At 35.9% G+C, this 20,438-nt stretch overlaps 1 protein-coding gene across 1 annotated transcript; it reads left to right on the top strand.

Annotated features, from left to right (window-relative positions):
- Nucleotides 1-1,489: 1,489 nt before the first annotated feature.
- On the top strand, nt 1,490-16,350 carry LOC117329947. The gene is made up of 11 exons (XM_033888179.1): nt 1,490-1,538; nt 5,143-5,240; nt 5,528-5,628; nt 5,940-6,115; nt 6,544-6,774; nt 8,171-8,224; nt 9,587-9,652; nt 10,081-10,158; nt 12,084-12,179; nt 14,726-14,924; nt 16,149-16,350. Exons 2-11 carry the CDS (start codon nt 5,208-5,210, stop codon nt 16,348-16,350), a joined length of 1,236 nt encoding a protein of 411 aa, XP_033744070.1. The 5' UTR covers nt 1,490-1,538; nt 5,143-5,207.
- The last annotated feature ends 4,088 nt before the right edge of the window (nt 16,351-20,438 follow it).

The raw sequence follows: 20,438 nt of genomic DNA, 5'->3' as shown, positions 1-20,438 counted from the left end.
TTATTATGTTGTTCTGTATCTAACACAAACTAATAATATAATTTTAAAAGCATATGCGTACAGTTCCAAAGCACATTGTACAACAATCGAAAATAATAGAAAAGAAAAAAAAGTTATTTCGACTTGAAAATAACTGTAACTGTGATATTTTTTATGGAAACCAAAACGATTACATATATACATGATAAAAATGTAGAGACAACAATGGCGGATTAAGTTCAACATTTCACTTCCAGGTCGTTGTACACGAATGTAGTTCATAAGCAAATGTTAATTGTTTCTATATTTGTTCAATTTTTCTTCAAAACCTTCATCATTTAAGCATATATTTGTAGTACATTTTCTGTTCCGGCGGGAAATTTAGCTTTAAACATAGTTTATTTTTCCCGAAGCGAATTGAAACAATGCATGACATGAGTAGTAATTTTTGTAATTGTTTGAGTTACGGCGATTTAGAAAATCCGGCCTTTTATAATTGTTATAATTGGTATTTGGCTACCGCCCGGCCGTACATTTCACCATTGTTTGACCGTATTACTAATTAATCAAATCAACAGATCTTCTAATATTATAATTTTAATGATGTATTTATAATAAATGCCCGGACAGTGAACAGCTGTTTCCGGTGTTTTAATAGTGCGAGATCGTAGCCATAACTCCGTCAAATATTGATATTTTTTTCACCACTTTTGATCATATATAAGGATTAAACTTCTATCTATCCATATGCAATAGTTTTGATAATGTATGAATATAAATAAAAGCCCGGGCGGTCGTATAAATGCAAATAACAAGATTATAGCTCATCCCGAGCGCTAGGTTGCGAGATCGCTAATTTCACATAGCCATAGCTCTGCCAAATATTGATATTTTTTCATCATTTTTGATCATATTATTGATAAAGCTACTATCTATCCATATATCATAGTTTTAATAGTGTCTTGATATAAATAAAAGCCCGGGCGGTCGTATAAATGCAAATAACAAGATTATGACTCATCCCGAGCGCTACGTTGCGAGATCGTAGCTATAACTCTGTGAAATATTGATATTTTTTCACAATTTTTTACCATATTATTGATAAAGCTATTATCTATCCATATATTATAGTTTTAATTGTGTCTGGATAAAAATAAAAGCCCGGGCGGTCGTATAAATGCAAATAACAAGATTATGGCTCATCCCGAGCGCTAGGTTGCGAGATCGCTAATTTCACATAGCTATAACTCTGTCAAATATTAATATATTTTCACCATTTTTTGCCATATTATTGATTAAGCTACCATCTATCCATATATAATAGGTTAAATAGTGTTTGGATATAAATAAAAGCCCGGGCGGTCAATATATATTCCCCGGGCAGTACCGGGCAGCACCGGGCAGTACCGGGCAGTCCCGGGCAGCACCGGGCTGTAATTAGTAGAGCCGGCCTAACTAAGGTGTCATCAGCACCTGACGTAGAAAATCGTATTTTGATCCGCCAACTCGCTGTTTCCGACATATTTACATCCCGGCAACTGTATATACCAACGCATAACGTAAGTATTAACATTTAAGATTATATTTCCATTCAAGTTATCTTCAATTTCTTACATAATTGCCTAAAAACGTGATGTTACATGACCATAGGCAAAAATCACCTGTTATTTCCATATAAAATGTACATTATTTTATGCTGGAAAATCGACTCAACACGTAAAATGTCGCTGTTAAATGTTCGGTAAAGCGATCTTGTTGTTACACACATTATTTTTATTGGGTTTGTGGTACGAAATAATGATTCTTGGGGCCGTATTTATTCTCGGAAATATAGCCAAATAATATAGGTGAGCATCCACAGGTAAACAAACATGGCCGTTGGGCAAGACCCTCCGCGTTATATTTATACAGCTGTAAACACATGTACAGGTGGAAGTATGGTCCCCAGGTAAGACCCCCTGCGTCGATCACGTGACATAGGGCTGCTAGTAAAAGTTTCAGTTGATATTTGTAAATTTTAGGAAATGTTCTCATAAATGGATTCCTGGCAATCTGTGAATCAATCAGTAATTATTTTACGCTTCATTTTTGTTCAATAAGTACATATTCGTTAATATATTTATACAGGAATAATAAACATAAATGAAATTAAAAATATCATTTTTCCTTATTTATTTACCTTAAACATAACAGTAGGCAAGGTTAAAAATTATATGGTATATTCTTTGTAACCTGGTCCTTGTACAGTGACTCACGAACTGTTGTACTTGTAGTGCTTTTTTTTTCATAAACCTGTCCGAATTTCCCGACCGTCCAGCCCCAATACCGGAGTGCCGGGCAGTACCGCGGGTAGTAGGCCTACCAGAGTGCCGGGCTGCAATTATTAAGACCGGACTCTTCTCGGTAATTTAGTGACATGCAGGCCTATGTCTTTTTCTGATTTCTGTATTTATCTACTCAGAGACATGTTCACTTCATTGACCTGTCGGGATAAAGTTATGGTGTATCCCATTGACAAGTTGTTCAAGCACGTGACATTTCATTGAGTCTGACAGATCGAGAGATGATCACTTCATCGTCATCTCATGACAATGCATGATCTCTTAGTAAACATTGACCACGTAATGAGTCCACTTATATTTATCAGTAAAATATTGTAGAGCTTGATATATAAAGAATATTACATGGTAAACCATGTCACATGTCATATCAGCCTTATATTAGGACCCTCTGATAACAGTTATTGGTCGAGGGCTGATATGACATGTGGTATGGATTTTATCATGTTTTATTCTGTTTGTCATATAGGCTACTTGGACACTGAATGTTTGATTCATGTTTCTAGTCTTCAACGAGAATTTCCTCATATCTGCGTTTTTCTCAGTTTTTCTTCCCGTGTACTGGTTTCTCATTTTTTCAACAAATTGCCAAGTTGGCACATCAGACTCGATATGCTCAGTATCACTGTGACATTATCATTAGGATTTATGTCTTCCTGCACTTGTGTAGCGGAACTGGACCAGGTTGATCATTGGCGACAAGGTAGCTCAACCGGTAGAGCATCTGGCTAGTGTTCTGTGGTTCCAGGTTCGAACCCAGGTCTGGCCGTGTATTTTTCCACTCCTATTACACTTGCAGATTAACTTTGTCAAACTGTTTTTTCGTCTGTTTCTTCTTGAGTTAAGGTACAAAAAAAAAAAAGCTCCATAATCCTGTTTGCTAACAAATTCAACATACATTACCCCTCCGACAATATGATCGGTGTTTACAAAGGAAATGGTCGTCTGCTCAATTATAAATCAGACGATTTTGTCACAGTCATCTAATGGAACACGCACGAGAAATTCCGAAAGCTGTGATATGCATATTTGGACTGCCGGTCTGATATGGTGATTGCTTTTTCCGACCAGCAGTCTGATATGGGTCATATAATTTAGCCGTATTAGACAGGGCGGAAATAATGAGGCGAAACCTAACGTTAGCTTGTTTCCGCAACAGAGATTCCGATATCAATAAAAAGGTTGCATTATGTTTTAAATCAGTTGGTAGTGAAATGCTTGTACAATGTACGCTGGCAGGTCACAAGTCTTTCTGCACATTCCTATTTTGCTATATAATCTTACCATTTAAACGTTTTTTTCATTGAATTTTACTTGATTTGTTAATTTTAGTGAAAGTTTGTATGCTTAAAGAGTTTTTATCTATATTTCGTTTGACAATATTTTCATTATTTTCCGTTGTCATTTATTTGAGAAATTAAAATCTATTTTACAATATGAATTTTTGTAACGCCATTTTGATGATAATTTGGTAAGTTAATGAAGGATGACAGTGCCACAGGAATTTTGATTTGTTGTTTCTTTTAATCTCTACCTACATATAGGAGGTGTTATGCATAAAAGATTAATATGAAGAATGTCTAACTTCTTCTTTTTCAACACATACAATTTCAATAAAATACAGCCATGGATGAAGGCAGGGCAAGTGATTGAAAAAAGTTGAAAATATGGAGAAATTATAGCAGAAATAGGTTGTGCTGAAAGACTTTTGACCCGATACTGTATATAGTATCAAATGCGATTTAACAAGTCTCTGGAACAGGTAGAGTAGACCAATTCATCGGTCGGGAACAAATTTCCGAGACGAGTTTCTTCTAACGGAAGATGTCGGATCTCTGATCAGGATACATATCAGATACTAGATGGAGAGAAAAAAAAACCGCTAAACTTAGGAACCAAAATAAACTGGACGGGTAATTCACAGGAGTCTAATATAGAGGGAATCGCGATGTGGTCTATCAAGAAATATGATGGACATCACGTACAGATTAATTGATCTTAGAAGTAAACTTATTCATAGTATGCCAATTTAAGTAAGGTTAAATAACATAATTCTTCACTGGTCTTCACAAGTTTAACGCATCCACAGCCTTTTTAAAGTAAATACAATTCTTTAAATGACAGGATTATCATCAGCAAAACATATTTATATAATATTTGCTTTTCTCCTGTATATCAATCCCTTATGCACAGCACCTATAAGTGGCCTTGACACTTTGATTATCCCTGTGAGAAATATAGGTCTGCTTATTGGTCTGCTGTTCAAACTTAAGACAATGATAAAGACCATAATGTCTCGGACAAGTTTGAGTTTCATGGTTTCTTGCTAAAGGTCAAAGTCACTTACTATTTTTAGCGGGTGCCAGTATAAACATAAGGGACATGTAGTATGCTTGTAGTTGAGATATATGTATATGTAGGCCTCATTATAGAATTTCTAATTAAAACTACCTTTATAATATCCTGGTAGGCAGCAACCCTTGATCGTCATAGCTGACTCATGCTCACTGTCTTAACTTTTTGTTTTACTTGGTCCTATATAGGCAAGATCAGATAATGTAGGATACTTATTTAAAGAATAGTATACATTGTTCTGTTTGCATGTTACATATATATCTATATAAGAAAAGTGTATTCCCCCTTATACTTAACCTTGTAATGCTGCAGTGCTATTGCTGTTATAAAAGTTAGTGGATTCTGTCAACAAAATTTGAAATGAAAAGAAGCATTGTCCAGATATTTTTTGAGAAGCTTGTGCTATGATTTAGGTAAGTTGTTGTACATCAAATGTATATCAATTGCTGTAAAATATTTTTGATTGCAGATTGGGATATGGCCATTTCTTGAAACTATGACCCCAAGTAATTTAATGAAGGTTGCAGCAGAGCCATGGCCATCACTAGTAAAGACATCATTTTATTGGTAAGAATCTAAATTAACAGTGAACAGGGGACCTTGGTGCTTTACGCCAATGTGTTCCAGTTGACTCTGCTGTAAATGATTGTGTGGTAGGACAGTACAAGAAATACTGTGGGTAAGCTGTTAATACCAAAATGGCAGCTATGTCTGTATGCTCCCTAAGGGAGTTGAGAAAGACTATGGTAATAACTTGTGAACTGCTTTGAGATGGCTATTTTGCTGTGATAATGCAGTATAAAATCTAAATTATTATTATTATCATTATAACTGATATTAAACATTACTTTCAGGTCCTGATGTTTCTCCGCCAATTAATCATTGTGTATGGGAAAACTGTTGACACTAGCTGCGACATTATTATGGATGAATTGGACAATGCTCAAAAGAGATTGTAAGTAATTCTAAAGGAGAGCAAGCTTAAGGCTCACAAGATATTGTATGTAATTCATGGTGACACACAGCGTGATACATCTGACACGACTTTAGTGACTGATCTACCATGTCGTGGTGACACACAACAAATATATAAATTAATATTTCGGTATACTGACAGCAGGAAATTTATGTGATAAACCTTCAGGTTAGAAACAACATGAGTATATATATATATGATACATTGTTTTTTATATTATAATCACGCTTTAGAAATGAAAAACAAGTTAAAATTCCGCATATGTTAGTTTGATTTCATCTTTTTTTCAGTTTGTTTATCAGTACATCTAATGGTAAAGTGATACGATGTACATACTGCTCGGAAGAAACAAGGAAATCATCTCAAGCTTTTCTGAAAGCTGTTGAAGAACAGTGCGCACTGAAAAATGAAGGTCTTCCTTTAAAACCTGACCTTTCACCAATGTGCAAATACATGGACCCTATAAGTAAGTTCAGTATTAGATTCTGATTACACTATACATTGTTTTAGATCACCTGCTTAAAGGGCAAGTGAGCTTATGCCATCCGGTGTCAACTTTTTAGCCAACCATAATCAGATGGTGGAGTATTCAAATCACCCTACATCCGTGGTCCATGGTCCGTCCGTCTGACCCTAGTTATGCATATTGCATTTTGGGACTGATCGGATAAAAACAGGATGGCCAACAGGTGGCCATCTTGGATTTTGACAAATGCTATTTCGTCTTATATAAATTAAAGTTATTAAATGTTTTGAAGGAAGAGTGAAAAAAGGGAAAAGAAGAGAAAAGATCAGTCTTCCATTTGACTGATATGGATCATTCAATGGTGGGCGGCAATTACAGAAAGATACAAAATGTGTTTGGAAAATGATTGTTTTAAATTTATTTTCCAGCATGCATCATTCCCAATCCAATTGCAAATGGAGAATGGGTTTGCCCATGTAGTGGTTCAGGTAAAGTCGGGAGCGAGGAGGTGTTGGTTTACACAAACTGTACACAGCAGTGTAAACCTGGCTACCATCTTGTTGGGGATTCCTTTGGACATTGCGGGGAACGTTGGCCACCCAATAAAAACTACCCTACAGAGTTTCGCTATGGAAACGCTGAATGTGTGAAAAGTACAGGTAAGTCAGGTTGAAAACATGTTTTCTGTTTTAATCAAGACTGATTTTAAAATTTTAAAATTGTTGCTGACAATTTCAGTCCACTTTTGTAACAGTTTGTGTCTTTTGACCCCAGATTATAACTATTTAATTTGCATTTTAAACATTGTAGCCCACTATACCTGGCTATTAAATCGCCCTATGTCTGTGGTTTGTGGTCTGTCCATGTTAAACAATCCTTGTTATTGCTATTTCTTCAGATTAGATGTACTTGATGGATATTTCTTAAACTTCACAATGTACAAGATTCCCCTTGGTCCTTAGCTGTGACCAATCAATTTTGAGACTGATTGTTAAAGCAAAATGGCTGTCAGAAAAATCTGAAACTAATTCCAAAGGACCAAGGTGAGCTTATGCCATACCGTGGCATCCCGTCGTCCTCCGTCCGTCCATCCGTCAACAATTGACTTCTTCTTCATAACTGCAGATCAGAATTTGACCAAATTTGGTCAGAAGCATCTGTACGAGGTGGGGACTCAAAATTGTACAAATGGTTGGGCTGACCCCCGGGGAATCTAAGGGGCGGGGCCAAAAGGGGTCAATTTGGCTAAATTGATATAAACAAATTCTCCTCTGAAACTGAGCAATGGATGACGCTCATATTTGACTGGTAGCATCCCGTTGGGATAGGGATTCAAAATTGTACAAATGACAGGGCTGACCCCAGGGGAGCTGAGGGGCGGGGCCAAAAGGGGTCAATTTGGCTGAATTGATATAAACGACTTCTTCTCTGAAACGAAGCAATGGATGACGCTCATATTTAACTGGTAGCATCTCGTTAGGTAGGGATTCAAAATTGTACAAATGACAGGGCTGACCCCCCTGGGAGCTGAGGGGCGGCGCCAAAAGGGGTCAATTTGGCTAAATTGATATAAACAAATTCTCCTCTGAAACTGAGCAATAGATATTGCTCATATTTGACAGGTAGCATCCCGTTGGGGTAGGGATTCAAAATTGTACAAATGACAGGGCTGACCCCCCTGGGGGCTGAGGGGCGGGGCCAAAAGGGGGTCAATTTGGCTAAATTGATGTAAACAACTTCTTCTCCGAAACTAAGCAATGGATATCGCTCATATTTGCCTGGTAGCATGGTTATGGGGTGGGGATTAAAAAGTACCAGCTACAAATATAGCAAATTCTTGTTTCATATCTCATGAAACCAGGTGAGCGATACATGCACTCTGGGCCTCTTGTTATCAAGTAATTAAGGGAGGAAAAGGGGAAAGTAGAGAAAAGATCAGCCATACATACACTGTATAACCAATAAAAGTTCATTCAATGGTGGCCCAAACATCCCTCTGGGAATTCTTATTTATGAAACATTTTTTACTTGGAAAATTTGTTTTTTATTTCCCAGGAGAAACAGCTCAGCAAGCCAATGGTATAGCAATTGTTGTTGGTGCATGTGGAGGTAAGTTTGATATATTCATGTTTACTTATTTACTTACATAAAATCAACAAAATGCAGTAAAAAAGACAGACAATTTAAATATGTTGGATGTAAACCTCAACAATGAGAAGCATTGAATAGTTAATAACCTACAGAAGGTTTTTCATCAGTGAGAGTACAATGTGACATGTTTCATCAGTGAGAGTATACTGTTACATGTTTCATCAGTGAGAGTATATTGTGACGTGTTTCATCAATGAGAGTATAATGCGACATGTTTCATCAGTGAGAGTATAATGTGATGTGTGTCATTAGTAAGAGTATAATGTGATGTGTTTCATTAGTGAGAGTATAATGTGACATGTTTCATCAGTGAGAGTATAATGTGATGTGTTTCATCAGTGAGAGTATAATGTGACGTGTGTTATCAGTGAGAGTATAATGTGACGTGTGTTATCAGTGAGAGTATAATGTGACATGTTTCATCGGTGAGAGTAGAATGTGATGTGTGTCATTAGTGAGAGTATAATGTGATGTGTTTCATGAGTGAGAGTATAAAGTGATGTGTTACATCAGTGAGAGTATAATATGACATGTTTCATCAGTGAGAGTATAATGTGACATGTTTCATCAGTGAGAGTACAATGTGACATGTTTCATCAGTGAGAGTAGAATGTGACGTGTTTTATCAGTGAGAGTAGAATGTGACATGTTACATCAGTGAGAGTATAATGTGACATGTTACATCAGTGAGAGTATAATGTGACATGTTACATCAGTGAGAGTATAATGCGACATGTTTCATCAGTGAGAGTATAATGTGATGTGTTTCATGAGTGAGAGTATAATGTGATGTGTTTCATGAGTGAGAGTATAATGTGACGTGTTTCATCATTGAGAGTATAATGTGACGTGTTTCATCAGTGAGAGTATAACATGACATGTTTCATCAGTGAGAGTACAATGTGACATGTTTCATCAGTGAGATTATAATGTGACATGTTACATCAGTGAGATTATAATGTGACATGTTTCATCATTGAGAGTATAATGTGTTACATAGCGGTGTTTTATCCGAGTACCATTTTGATTTGACTATAAATTTTTGTCCCTATCAATTTATCTTTGAAGATCCTCACCCTCAGTTTTCAACCAATTTTTTTTGTTAACTTTGCAGACTTAATTCACCACGACATAAATTGAATTTTCTTGGTATCATTTTGATAAGACAATAAATTTTGTGTTGCAATAAATTATGTTTCTTCCATTGATACAATAATGCATTTTTTGGTGTGGGACAGGTGTATGTTGTGTGATATTTGTAATTTACAGGTGTACTGGTATTAAGTATTTAATGTGTGGTATTGTCTTTGTAATTTACAGGTTTCCTGGTATTCAGTGTTTGTGTGGTGCTGTTCTGTTGCTACCTTAAAAACAGACGTAAGCGTAGTAAGTATAGTGACAACCCACCTTAAAGTAACCATCCATATTAACTGATTTTGGCAAAGAAGAGTTTTTCATGCAAAATAGTACAAAATACAGCTACACAGATCAATGTCACACGGAGAAATAAAATCTAGTACAAAATACAGCTACACAGATCAATGTCACACGGAGAAATAAAATCTAGTACAAAATACAGCTACACAGATCAATGTCGCACGGAGAAATAAAATCTAGTACAAAATACAGCTACACAGATCAATGTCACATGGAGCTTTGGAAAAGACACAGCTACAAAAAGAACATTTAATATAGTAAAAAAAACATTTGTTAACAATTTGCTGCCTAATAAAAATAAATTTACTTGTACATGTACTAGTTACATAGAAAGCTAATATACCCGGTAATAAGGAAACTTGTGTAATAAATTACAGAAGATGACAAAAGGCCTAAAAACAGAGCACAACTTCAAGATATTAAATCTGTCTCTGAGCCAGCTACCACCTCGCAAGGTATGTAAAATTACAAATCGTCAGTGTTTGATTATAAGTCATTTTTAGCTTACCTGGTCCAAAGGACCAAGGGGAGCTTATGTCATACCATGGCGTCTGTCATCCGTCCGTCAACAATTGACTTATTTGACTTCTCCTTCATAACCACTGATCAGAATTTAAACAAATTTGGTCAGAAGCATCCCTGTGGGAAGGGGACTCAAATTTGTACAAATGATGGGGCTGACCCCCTGGGACCTCTGGGGCAGGGCCAAAAGGGGTCAATATGTCGCTATTGATATAAACGACTTCTCTGAAACCAAGCAATGGCTATCGCTCGTATTTGCCTGGTAGCATCACTTTGGGGTGGGGATTCAAAACTGTACAAATGATGGGACTGACCCCCCAGGGGCCTGAGGGGTAGGGCCAAATGTTGTTAATCAGGCTATATTGATATAAACAACTTCTTTTCTGAAACCGAGCAATGGCTATTGCTCATATTTGACTGGTAGCTTCACCTTGGGGTAGGAATTTGAAATTGTACAAATGAAGGGGCTTACCCCACTGGGGGCTAAGGGGTGGGGCCAAAAAGGGTCAGTTTAGTAGGATTGATATTAACGACTTCTGAAACTAAGCAATGGATAGCTCTCATATTTGATGAGTAACATTCTGTTGAGGTAGGGATTCAAAATTGAACAAATGACAGTGCTGATCCCTCTGGGGGCTGAGAGGCGGGGCAAAAAGGTGTCAATTTGGCTTAATTGACATAAACAACTTTTTCTCTGAAACTAAGCAACGGATATCGCTCATATTTGCCTGGTAGCATCCCTATGGGGTGAAGGTTCAAAATTGTACAAATGGTGGGGCTGACCCCAAGGGGCCTGAGGGGCGAGGCCAAAAGAGGTCAATTTGTTTAAACAACTTTTTCTCTGAAACTAAGCAATGGATATCACTCATATTTGTATGGAAGCATGGTTATGGGGTGGGGATTCAAAATTGTGCAAATGTTGGGGTTGACCTGGGCTGCCAGGGGGCTGAGGGATGGGGCCAAAAGGGGTCAATTGGTCTAAACAACTTCTTTTCTGAAACTAAGCAATGGATATCACTCACATTTGTGTGGTAGCATCCCTATGGGGTTACACCAAAAGTCAATTTCATTTGATGGATTAATGCACTTTTGGCATTCTTAGGATTAAAATAAAACCAATGTGCATGTGCCCATATTAAATGCTTATGATATATATTGACATAGCAATAGCAGCGACAAATATACTTCAGCATCTTTCTTGTTTCATATCTCATGAAACTAGGTGAGTGATACAGGCCCTCTGGACCTCTTGTTTTGCCTTTAAACTTTGGTATCTCAAAATTAAAAAAAATAGTTTTTCTAATGAAGAAAAATGACCTTGTCCTATATTTGCCTGATAGGTTCCTTTGATGAGCCATACAAAGTTTTAGAAAAGAATTTCCTTGACTCATATTCAAGGTCAAAGGGGTCAAATCTAATAAGACATTTAAGTGTCTTCTAATCATAGTACATTTTGTATTTGGCTTGTAGGTTCTAGGGATGAAGCTCCACAAAGTTTGCCAAATGAAATCGCTGCAATGCATATTCAAGGTCATAGAGGACAAATTTGTTAAATATTCAAATAAAGTCTTCCCACAAACCAAAGTCCTTGAAACATAACATGGGATGATAGGTTGCTCTGATGGAGCACGAGAAATTTAGCATAAAGAAATGACTGTATTCATGGTAACAGAGATCGAACTTATTTGAACATATTAGTACATGTAGTTTCATTTCTTATAATTATAACGTTTCTCTAGATGAAGATTATCTACAATTCAGTTTAAGTTGATTCTTTTTGATGAAGATCAGTCACTAGTTGTGGAAGGTCAAGGTTATTACTTCCTACTGTGATTAATAGAAATACTTGTCTTTAAAGGTACCCGGTCTACTACTACTACGTCGCTGATGGAAAGTGATCCTCATGATTCAAATGAAGATGACTCTCCGTGGAAGCTTAGAAATGATGCTACAGGTTAATGTCATTATAATTTTAAAGTTTTTATATATTGTAGTCATTGTTAGAATGAATGGAAGTTTGATTGATGAGTCTAAACATTTGCACTGCTGAGTGTGAAGTTGAATGTGAGATTAAAGTAAACAAACAATACAAGTCACGCTTGACTCCTTTGGATAAGAAGTTATAGAAATTGAAGTTGCTTTATTCAATCCAGTTAAATTACCTCATCGCATCACTTTTTTCGACAGAATTGAATTAACTTTTTGCAACGTTAAAAAGTAAGCATTGTTAATCACTAATCGGCCAAAATGGCGGTTATGTCTAATGTAACTAAACCAACGACCGTTCGCTGTTTCATATTCATTTGTATGTCGCTAGAATACGCAAGAAATATCACCAGGAATTGAAGGCAAGTTGTAACAAACTACATTGCTGTTTTTCGTGAGGATTTTATTAAATAAGGTTATTATTTGTTTATTTGAAAAGAATCTAATGATTATGATCCGTGACTGATGTACTGGCGTCGATGTCAAAACTAGATATGTCTCGTCGGACAAAGGCGACCGCAATTTTCTATCGGAGATGACATGTAAACGACGAAACGCCAAATTATTAGAACAGCCGGGAGATCCCGCCTATGCACCATGCCATTGTTTTAATGTCGTTCCGCATTTTCCGCTCTTTTTTTGTTTAATTTTGTATAAAACAAAAAGAAAGAAGTATTCAAGTAAAAATAATATTAAATACAATCATTCAATATTTTTAACACTTATCTCGTACCAACGTTATTGATCCAAGGGAAGCTACTCTTCCTGTCTTACTGTCGATGGCGTATTAATATGACCCGATTAATCAGGTGATTTGCACGAGAGACAACGTTTTCATACGGTTTTCATAGTGTATTCATGGTCATATGTTTGTTGTTTTCACTTGGTATGTTCATATCAGCAAACCACATTAGGAATGTAAATATACCCTGATGAAACTAAAAAAAATTGACATCAATGCTTAATAATTATAATATTTCTCTAGATGAAGATTATCTACAATTCAGTTTAAATTGATTCTTTTTGATGAAGATCAGTCACTAGTTGTGGAAGGTCAAGGTTATTACTTCCTACTGTGATTAATAGAAATACTTGTCTTTAAAGGTACCCGGTCTACTACTACTACGTCGCTGATGGAAAGTGATCCTCATGATTCAAAGGAAGATGACTCTCCGCGGAAGCTTAGAAATGATGCTACAGGTTAATGTCATTATAATTTTAAAGTTTTTATATATTGTAGTCATTGTTAGAATGAATGGAAGTTTGATTGATGAGTCTAAACATTTGCACTGCTGAGTGTGAAGTTGAATGTGAGATTAAAGTAAACAAACAATACAAGTCACGCTTGACTCCTTTGGATAAGAAGTTATAGAAATTGAAGTTGCTTTATTCAATCCAGTTCAATTACCTCATCGCATCACTTTTTTTGACAGAATTGAATTAACTTTTTCCAAAGCTAAAAAGTAAGCATTGTTAACATTAGTGTATTGTCAAGCTGTCACGATATACATGTATCTGGAGAAAGATGATTCATACACCTATAAACAGTGATCACCAATATCATGCCTTTGGGTTCTCATGCAGTGCAATATACAGCAGCCGTACCTCCAACAACAAAAAACAGGATGCTAACATCATTCAATGGCATGGATTACCCAGTACTTTGTTTTCAAATTCAGCAAACATGCCTCAGCCAATTATGACGTTTTATACTGTAAATCACTTATACTTCACATGGGATTTATTGTCGCATTAATGTGCGAGTCAATCACGGATTCAAATCCTTCGCCATATTTTGTACGACAATAATACTGACAAGTGTTTTCTCTTGTACATCAATGGCATGTTAGATTTTAACTAGACGTCAAAGTTACAAGATGTCCATTTTAAAGTTCTTCACTAAAACAATAGAGCTGATATTGCTGATTTTAACCGACACAGAAAATCTGGCGTATATCATAAGGCAAATGTGTTGCTTGTGAATGTAAAAAAAAAGTGGGAATGTTTTGGATCTGACTTCAATTGGTCTATGTATGATGGTTTATAAATTCTTCAATTCTGCTTGAAATTTTTGCCTTCATCTTAAGTTTGCCCTATCCTCAATGGGCAAATATTAAATGGTGGGAAAAATTACCAGGTATACAGCAAGGTAAAATCGGATACTGAGCCTTCATAAAATGATCTGAAAGGTACTTTTATCAAAAGTGTAAATTTAATTACCCAGGGGGATCATGATTCCCCTCTGAGGAGGGGTCAGCTTTATTTACTGTATAGTGAAATCACATTTTCTGTTGAAATTCATTCAGAATTGGTCATAATTATCAGTATGAGAAATACTGGGTAACTTCCTCTCAAGAACCAATTCAAGAGTCCTTGAAGATATGAAGGTAACATATTTACTACAGAAGGGATGTAGTTGATATGTACTATAGAAGATATTGCTGTCAATTTGCTATTAAGGAAAGACTAGGGGCTCAAGATTTATTTGGTTTTTCAATCATTTGATTTTTCTAGGTGTAAGCTGTAGCGTCCATTTGGATAACATTTCCATGGAAATAAGTCAAAGTCAGAAGTTAAGTGTTCTTAACAAGGTTGACATGAATCAGAAACTTGTCTGCTACAACATGGCTTTGGACATTTTAAAGAGTATTGACCATAAATACATGTATGATCAATCCAAGGTTGAGTCCGACTTAACACGCCTGTGTGAAGGGTGAGTTATGGCTTTCATTTTATTCCGTAAGTCAATTAGACAATTTTGATTAGCCTAGTTAGTAATGAATAACACTTGATGACCTACAAAGTAATGTAGCATAATTCCATAAAATATTTGTTGATGTCGGACAAATATTTATCAACTTATTCAGGTCTATAAATTGGAGAGATTTTTTCCCATTTTCGGAATTGTTGATAGAATCTGTCAACCTAGGTCAAAGATTGGGTACAATGTAAAATATAATTTATTATAAACCTTAGTTACTGTATTATAAAGTAAAATTTCATTTATTACAAGCCTTAGTTATTGTCATACAAAGTAAAATTTATTACAAACCTTAGTTATTGTCATACAAAGTAAAATTTATTACAAACCTTATTTATTGTCATACAAAGTAAAATTTATTACAAGCCTTAGTTATTGTTTTACAAAGTAAAATTTATCACAAACCTTAGTTATTGTTGTACAAAGTAAAATTTATTACAAACCTTAGTTATTGTCATACAAAGTAAAATTTATTACAAACCTTAGTTATTGTCATACAAAGTAAAATTAATCACAAACCTTAGTTATTGTCATACAAAGTAAAATTAATCACAAACCTTAGTTATTGTTCTACGAAGTAAAATTTATCACAAACCTTAGTTATTGTTGTAGAAAGTAAAATTTATTGCAAACCTTAGTTATTGTCGTACAAAGTAAAATTTATCACAAACCTTAGTTATTGTCATACAAAGTAAAATTAATCACAAACCTTAGTTATTGTTGTACGAAGTAAAATTTATCACAAACCTTAGTTATTGTTGTAGAAAGTAAAATTTATTGCAAACCTTAGTTATTGTCGTACAAAGTAAAATTTATCACAAACCTTAGTTATTGTCATACAAAGTAAAATTAATCACAAACCTTAGTTATTGTTGTACGAAGTAAAATTTATCACAAACCTTAGTTATTGTTGTAGAAAGTAAAATTTATTGCAAACCTTAGTTATTGTCGTACAAAGTAAAATTTATTGCAAACCTTAGTTATTGTTGTACAAAGTAAAATTTATTACAAAACTTAGTTATTGTCATATAAATAAAATTTATTACCAACCTGAGTTATTGTTGTACATGTACTAAGTAAAATTTATCACAAACCTTTTTTTATTGTCGTTTTTCCTTTCCATGCATCACTTTTAATTAACCTTTTTTAATATTATGTCATTCATAATCCCTACAGGACCAATCCCATCATCGACATCCTTTTTGGGGTCCTGAAATGTTATCGATGCAACATTGGTCATGTTGCTGACTGGTGTGTACGGAATGGATACGAGTCTCTGGTCCAATGTATAGTCAGTGAGGAACATGGGAAGGAGTGTACTTCCTGTCACAGTCTACTCAATAGACAACATGCCTTTAGTCTCTGGTCCAATGTATAGTCAGCGAGGAACACGGGAAGGAGTGTACTTCCTGTCACAGTCTACTCAATAGACAACATGCCTTTAGTCTCTGGTCCAATGTATAGTCAGCGAGGAACATGGGAAGGAGTGTACTTCCTGTCACAGTCTACTCAATAGACAACATGCCTTTAGTCTCTGGTCCAATGTATAGTCAGCGAGGAACATGGGAAGGAGTGTACTTCCTGTCTACTCAGGAGACAACATGCCTTTAGTCATGGTAATGATTCACAAAAATAGAAATATGGATAGCCTGTTGATACATATTCAGAAATTCCATTGTTGTTAGCATGATTTATTGAGGATTTATACATGTATAAATATTAATATAAATTTATATATACAATATATATTATATTTTTTCAAATTTTTGTCAATTTGAAAATCATTTTAACAAATGTTGAAAACCTTGTTTGTAAATGCAATTGGCTGCATGTAGGTAATAGCTGAATGACACAGGACTGTTTGGATTAAGATGATAGATTTCAGGAGGCAGTATTGTATTGTCTGTGAGCTCGAGATTATGATAAATTTCAGGAGGCAGTATTGTATTGTCTGTGAGGTTATGATAAATTTCAGGAGGCAGTATTGTATTGTCTGTGAGCTCGAGATTATGATAGATTTCAGGAGGCAGTATTGTATTGTCTGTGATACAGAGATTAGACAGGGCATTTAACCCTTGGAATTGAAGGACTATGGCAATGTAATTTATACTTTAAGAATGCAGTAATAAAATGTGGAGAAGGGAGGTAACTCTAAGTTAGGACAAAGGAATCGTGTGGAGAAGGGAGATAACTAAGTTAGGACAAAGGAATCGTTTGGAGAAGGGAGGTAACTCTAAGTTAGGACAAAGGAATCGTGTAGAGAAGGGAGATAACTAAGTTAGGACAAAGGAATCGTGTGGAGAAGGGAGGTAATCCAAGTTAGGACAAAGGAATCGTGTGGAGAAGGGAGGTAAATCTAAGTTAGGACAAAGGAATCGTGTGGAGAAGGCCAAGAGAGGTAACAGAAGCTGGTTGTGTGTGCTGCTTTAGCATATATGATTTAAGGTTAAATCACCGAGGAATTCCATGTTGACAGTTATAGTGTTAAACTATATAGTTTAGGTTGATGGGTTTGATGGAATTTGAAGCTAAGATGGGATGATTGTTATATTGTTTGTTATTTGAAGAACAGGGTTGATCATATACAGGTATATATTTTTACTGTTTAGATATTAAGATGGATCTTGATATTTCAGAATCTCCTTTTCACTTCCAAGACTGTAAATTGGGTACTTTACTGGTGCTGTTTGATAACTCGTTAAAGGGCTTAATGGTGTCTTCTGTGTTTTTCATATTCTTTTAACATTGTAATAGAAAATATCAATTTATATGCAATATGACAGGTGGTGCTGTTAAATATGATATAAAGACTGCCATAGTAGGTAGGAGTAAACTCCAGTCTGTGGTCATCCCAGGTGCTGTCATTTAAGGATGTAAAGGTAGTTCTTTGTAAATGGAGACTTTTCCAAGGTTCAGTGATCACCAATATGTTGATGAACAATTTTTTTTTTTGTTAGTTGTTTGTATCTCTCTTGTTCACATGGAAGGTGGACTTAAGTGTGGACATTATCTGTTTTCTCTGTGATCTTGTACATTCTTACAAAGTTCACATACAAAATGTAGGAGGGGCGCTAGACTCAACGGTCCTTGTTGTAGATGATAGGACGGGCTTTGTTAATACCTACCATGTCGGTGTAGGAGAGATGCTAGACTCAACAGTCCTAGTCGTAGATGGTAGGACAGGCTTTGTTAATACCTACCATGTCATTGTAGGAGGGGCGTTAGACTCAACGGTCCTAGTCGTAGATGATAGACAGATGTTTTAGTCCCTTGTATGGATTGGTTATAAGTTTTCAATCTTAAGTGGCTTGGATAAAATAGAAAGGTCAGCCTCACCAAGTAATTGTCTTTGGTAAGATAAGATCAGGAGATTATAAATTGGTGGTTAAATATGTCTATAGACACAGATTGGTAGAGATGAACAGGGTTAGGTGGTGTAGGGTTAGATGTACCTTCAGGGGTAAAATATACCCTTGTGAGGTGGTATAGGGTTAGATGTGCCTTCAGGGGTTAGGTGGTGTAGGGTTAGATGTACCTTCAGGGGTAAAATATACCCTTGTGAGGTGGTATAGGGTTAGATGTGCCTTCAGGGGTTAAATATACCCTTGTGAGGTGGTATAGGGTTAGATGTGCCTTCAGGGGTTAGGTGGTATAGGGTTAGATGTGCCTTCAGGGGTTAAATATACCCTTGTGAGGTGGAATAGGGTTAGATGTGCCTTCAGGGGTTAAATATACCCTTGTGAGGTGGTATAGGGTTAAATATACCCTTGTGAGGTGGTATAGGGTTAGATGTGCCTTCAGGGGTTAGATATACCTTTGTGAGGTGGTATAGGATTAAATATACCCTTGTGAGGTGGTATAGGGTTAGATGTGCCTTCAGGGGTTAAATATACCCTTGTGAGGTGGTGTAGGGTTAGATGTACCTTCAGGGGTTAGATATACCCTTGTGAGGTGGTATAGGGTTAGATGTGCCTTCAGGGGTTAAATATACCCTTGTGAGGTGGTATAGAGTTAGATGTGCCTTCAGGGGTTAAATATACCCTTGTGAGGTGGTATAGGGTTAGATGTGCCTTCAGGGGTTAGGTGGTATAGGGTTAGATGTACCTTCAGGGGTTAAATATACCCTTGTGAGGTGGTATAGGGTTAGATGTGCCTTCAGGGGTTAAATATACCCTTGTGAGGTGGTATACTGGGTTAGATGTGCCTTCAGGGGTTAAATATACCCTTGTGAGGTGGTATAGGGTTAGATGTGTCTTCAGGGGTTAATTAGTCATGGCAGTGTCATGCTTCCAAAAATTCTGATCTGATGTCTCCAATTTGTTACTTCTTTACATAAAGAGTATTCCCATTAGAATAGTTGTTTCAGCAACCTTTTATAATTAGCATAGTTTATAAACTATTGACAAATCAGTTGATCACTTTCTCATTGACATCATTTACCCTCGGTAAATGACACCATAACTGTCATTTGGCCAACAATTCCTCGTCTGCTGATTGTCTTTCTAAAGCTTTCCTTGAATTTACACAGCAATTTTAACATGATGAAAATACGAAATTTCTTCCACAGATTTAACATATGCTTTCTAAAATACACATTGCTATTAGTGTTGAAATGACATGTAGCAGTAGTGTCACCAGAACTGTGTGATGATGGGAAATGTGTTCTATGGCTTTAATGTTTTTTTCATACATGCCATATTTTCAGGAGACCAATAAGGGAGATTGATGATTATTTTAAGGGAGTTTTGCCTAAAATAAGGGAGATTTGTGCAAGACATGAATATCAACATTTTTACTCTGACAATTTTAAAACAATAAACTAATTTTGAAAGTGATAAAGAATATTTATATTTATTTTGGATATTAATCATATTGTATATGCAAACAACAAAAAGTTGTATAAGGTAAAAATTGCAATAAGTATACATTCAGATTCTGATATGAAATTATTTTTTGATTTTTTGAGTTAGATATGTAGGTTTGTGCTGAATGTATGTAAGTCTGAACAAATTGAATGGTTTTAACATAAATAAGACTTGAACATACTGATGTACTGTCATGCATTACTGTAGTTTCGTAGGTAAACATACACCTCCTTTCAAAGAGATCAAATTAAATGTATTTCAGATTTCAGATGGGTAAAATTGTATCCACAAGATAGACTTGTGTGTAATGAAGCGCCTAGAGAAGACAGGTCAGGTACATGTATTTTGGACTTTTGGATGAAACTTGTGTTCATTTGACCAATATTGTAACAAGTTATCATAGACCTTAGAAATCCCCTCACACCAAGAACTGATCACTGATGTAACAGAGCGCATGTTAAATTAAATTGAAATCACTGCCTCCTCTAGGGATCGAACCCGGTACCTCTGGCTTACAAGTCTTTCGTTCCACCAATCGAGTTAAAGAGAATATCTCTCTAGCTGAGCGGTATACAGCAGCTAGTACTTACCAGGGTTAGAT

Source organism: Pecten maximus, chromosome 6 (genome assembly GCF_902652985.1).
Source record: "Pecten maximus chromosome 6, xPecMax1.1, whole genome shotgun sequence".
In the NCBI taxonomy this organism is placed as follows: Eukaryota; Metazoa; Mollusca; class Bivalvia; order Pectinida; family Pectinidae; genus Pecten; species Pecten maximus.
This window is presented reverse-complemented; position numbering and strand designations above follow the sequence as displayed.

What these genes read in the sequence shown, in the direction of transcription:
- LOC117329947 (XM_033888179.1), top strand. Translation starts at nt 5,208, where the DNA reads ATGGCCATCACTAGTAAAGACATCATTTTATTG. An exon ending in GACAATGCTCAAAAGAGATT is followed by an intron (nt 5,629 to 5,939) that starts GTAAGTAATTCT and finishes TCTTTTTTTCAG; the next exon opens with TTTGTTTATCAGTACATCTA. An exon ending in TGTTGTTGGTGCATGTGGAG is followed by an intron (nt 8,225 to 9,586) that starts GTAAGTTTGATA and finishes TGTAATTTACAG; the next exon opens with GTTTCCTGGTATTCAGTGTT.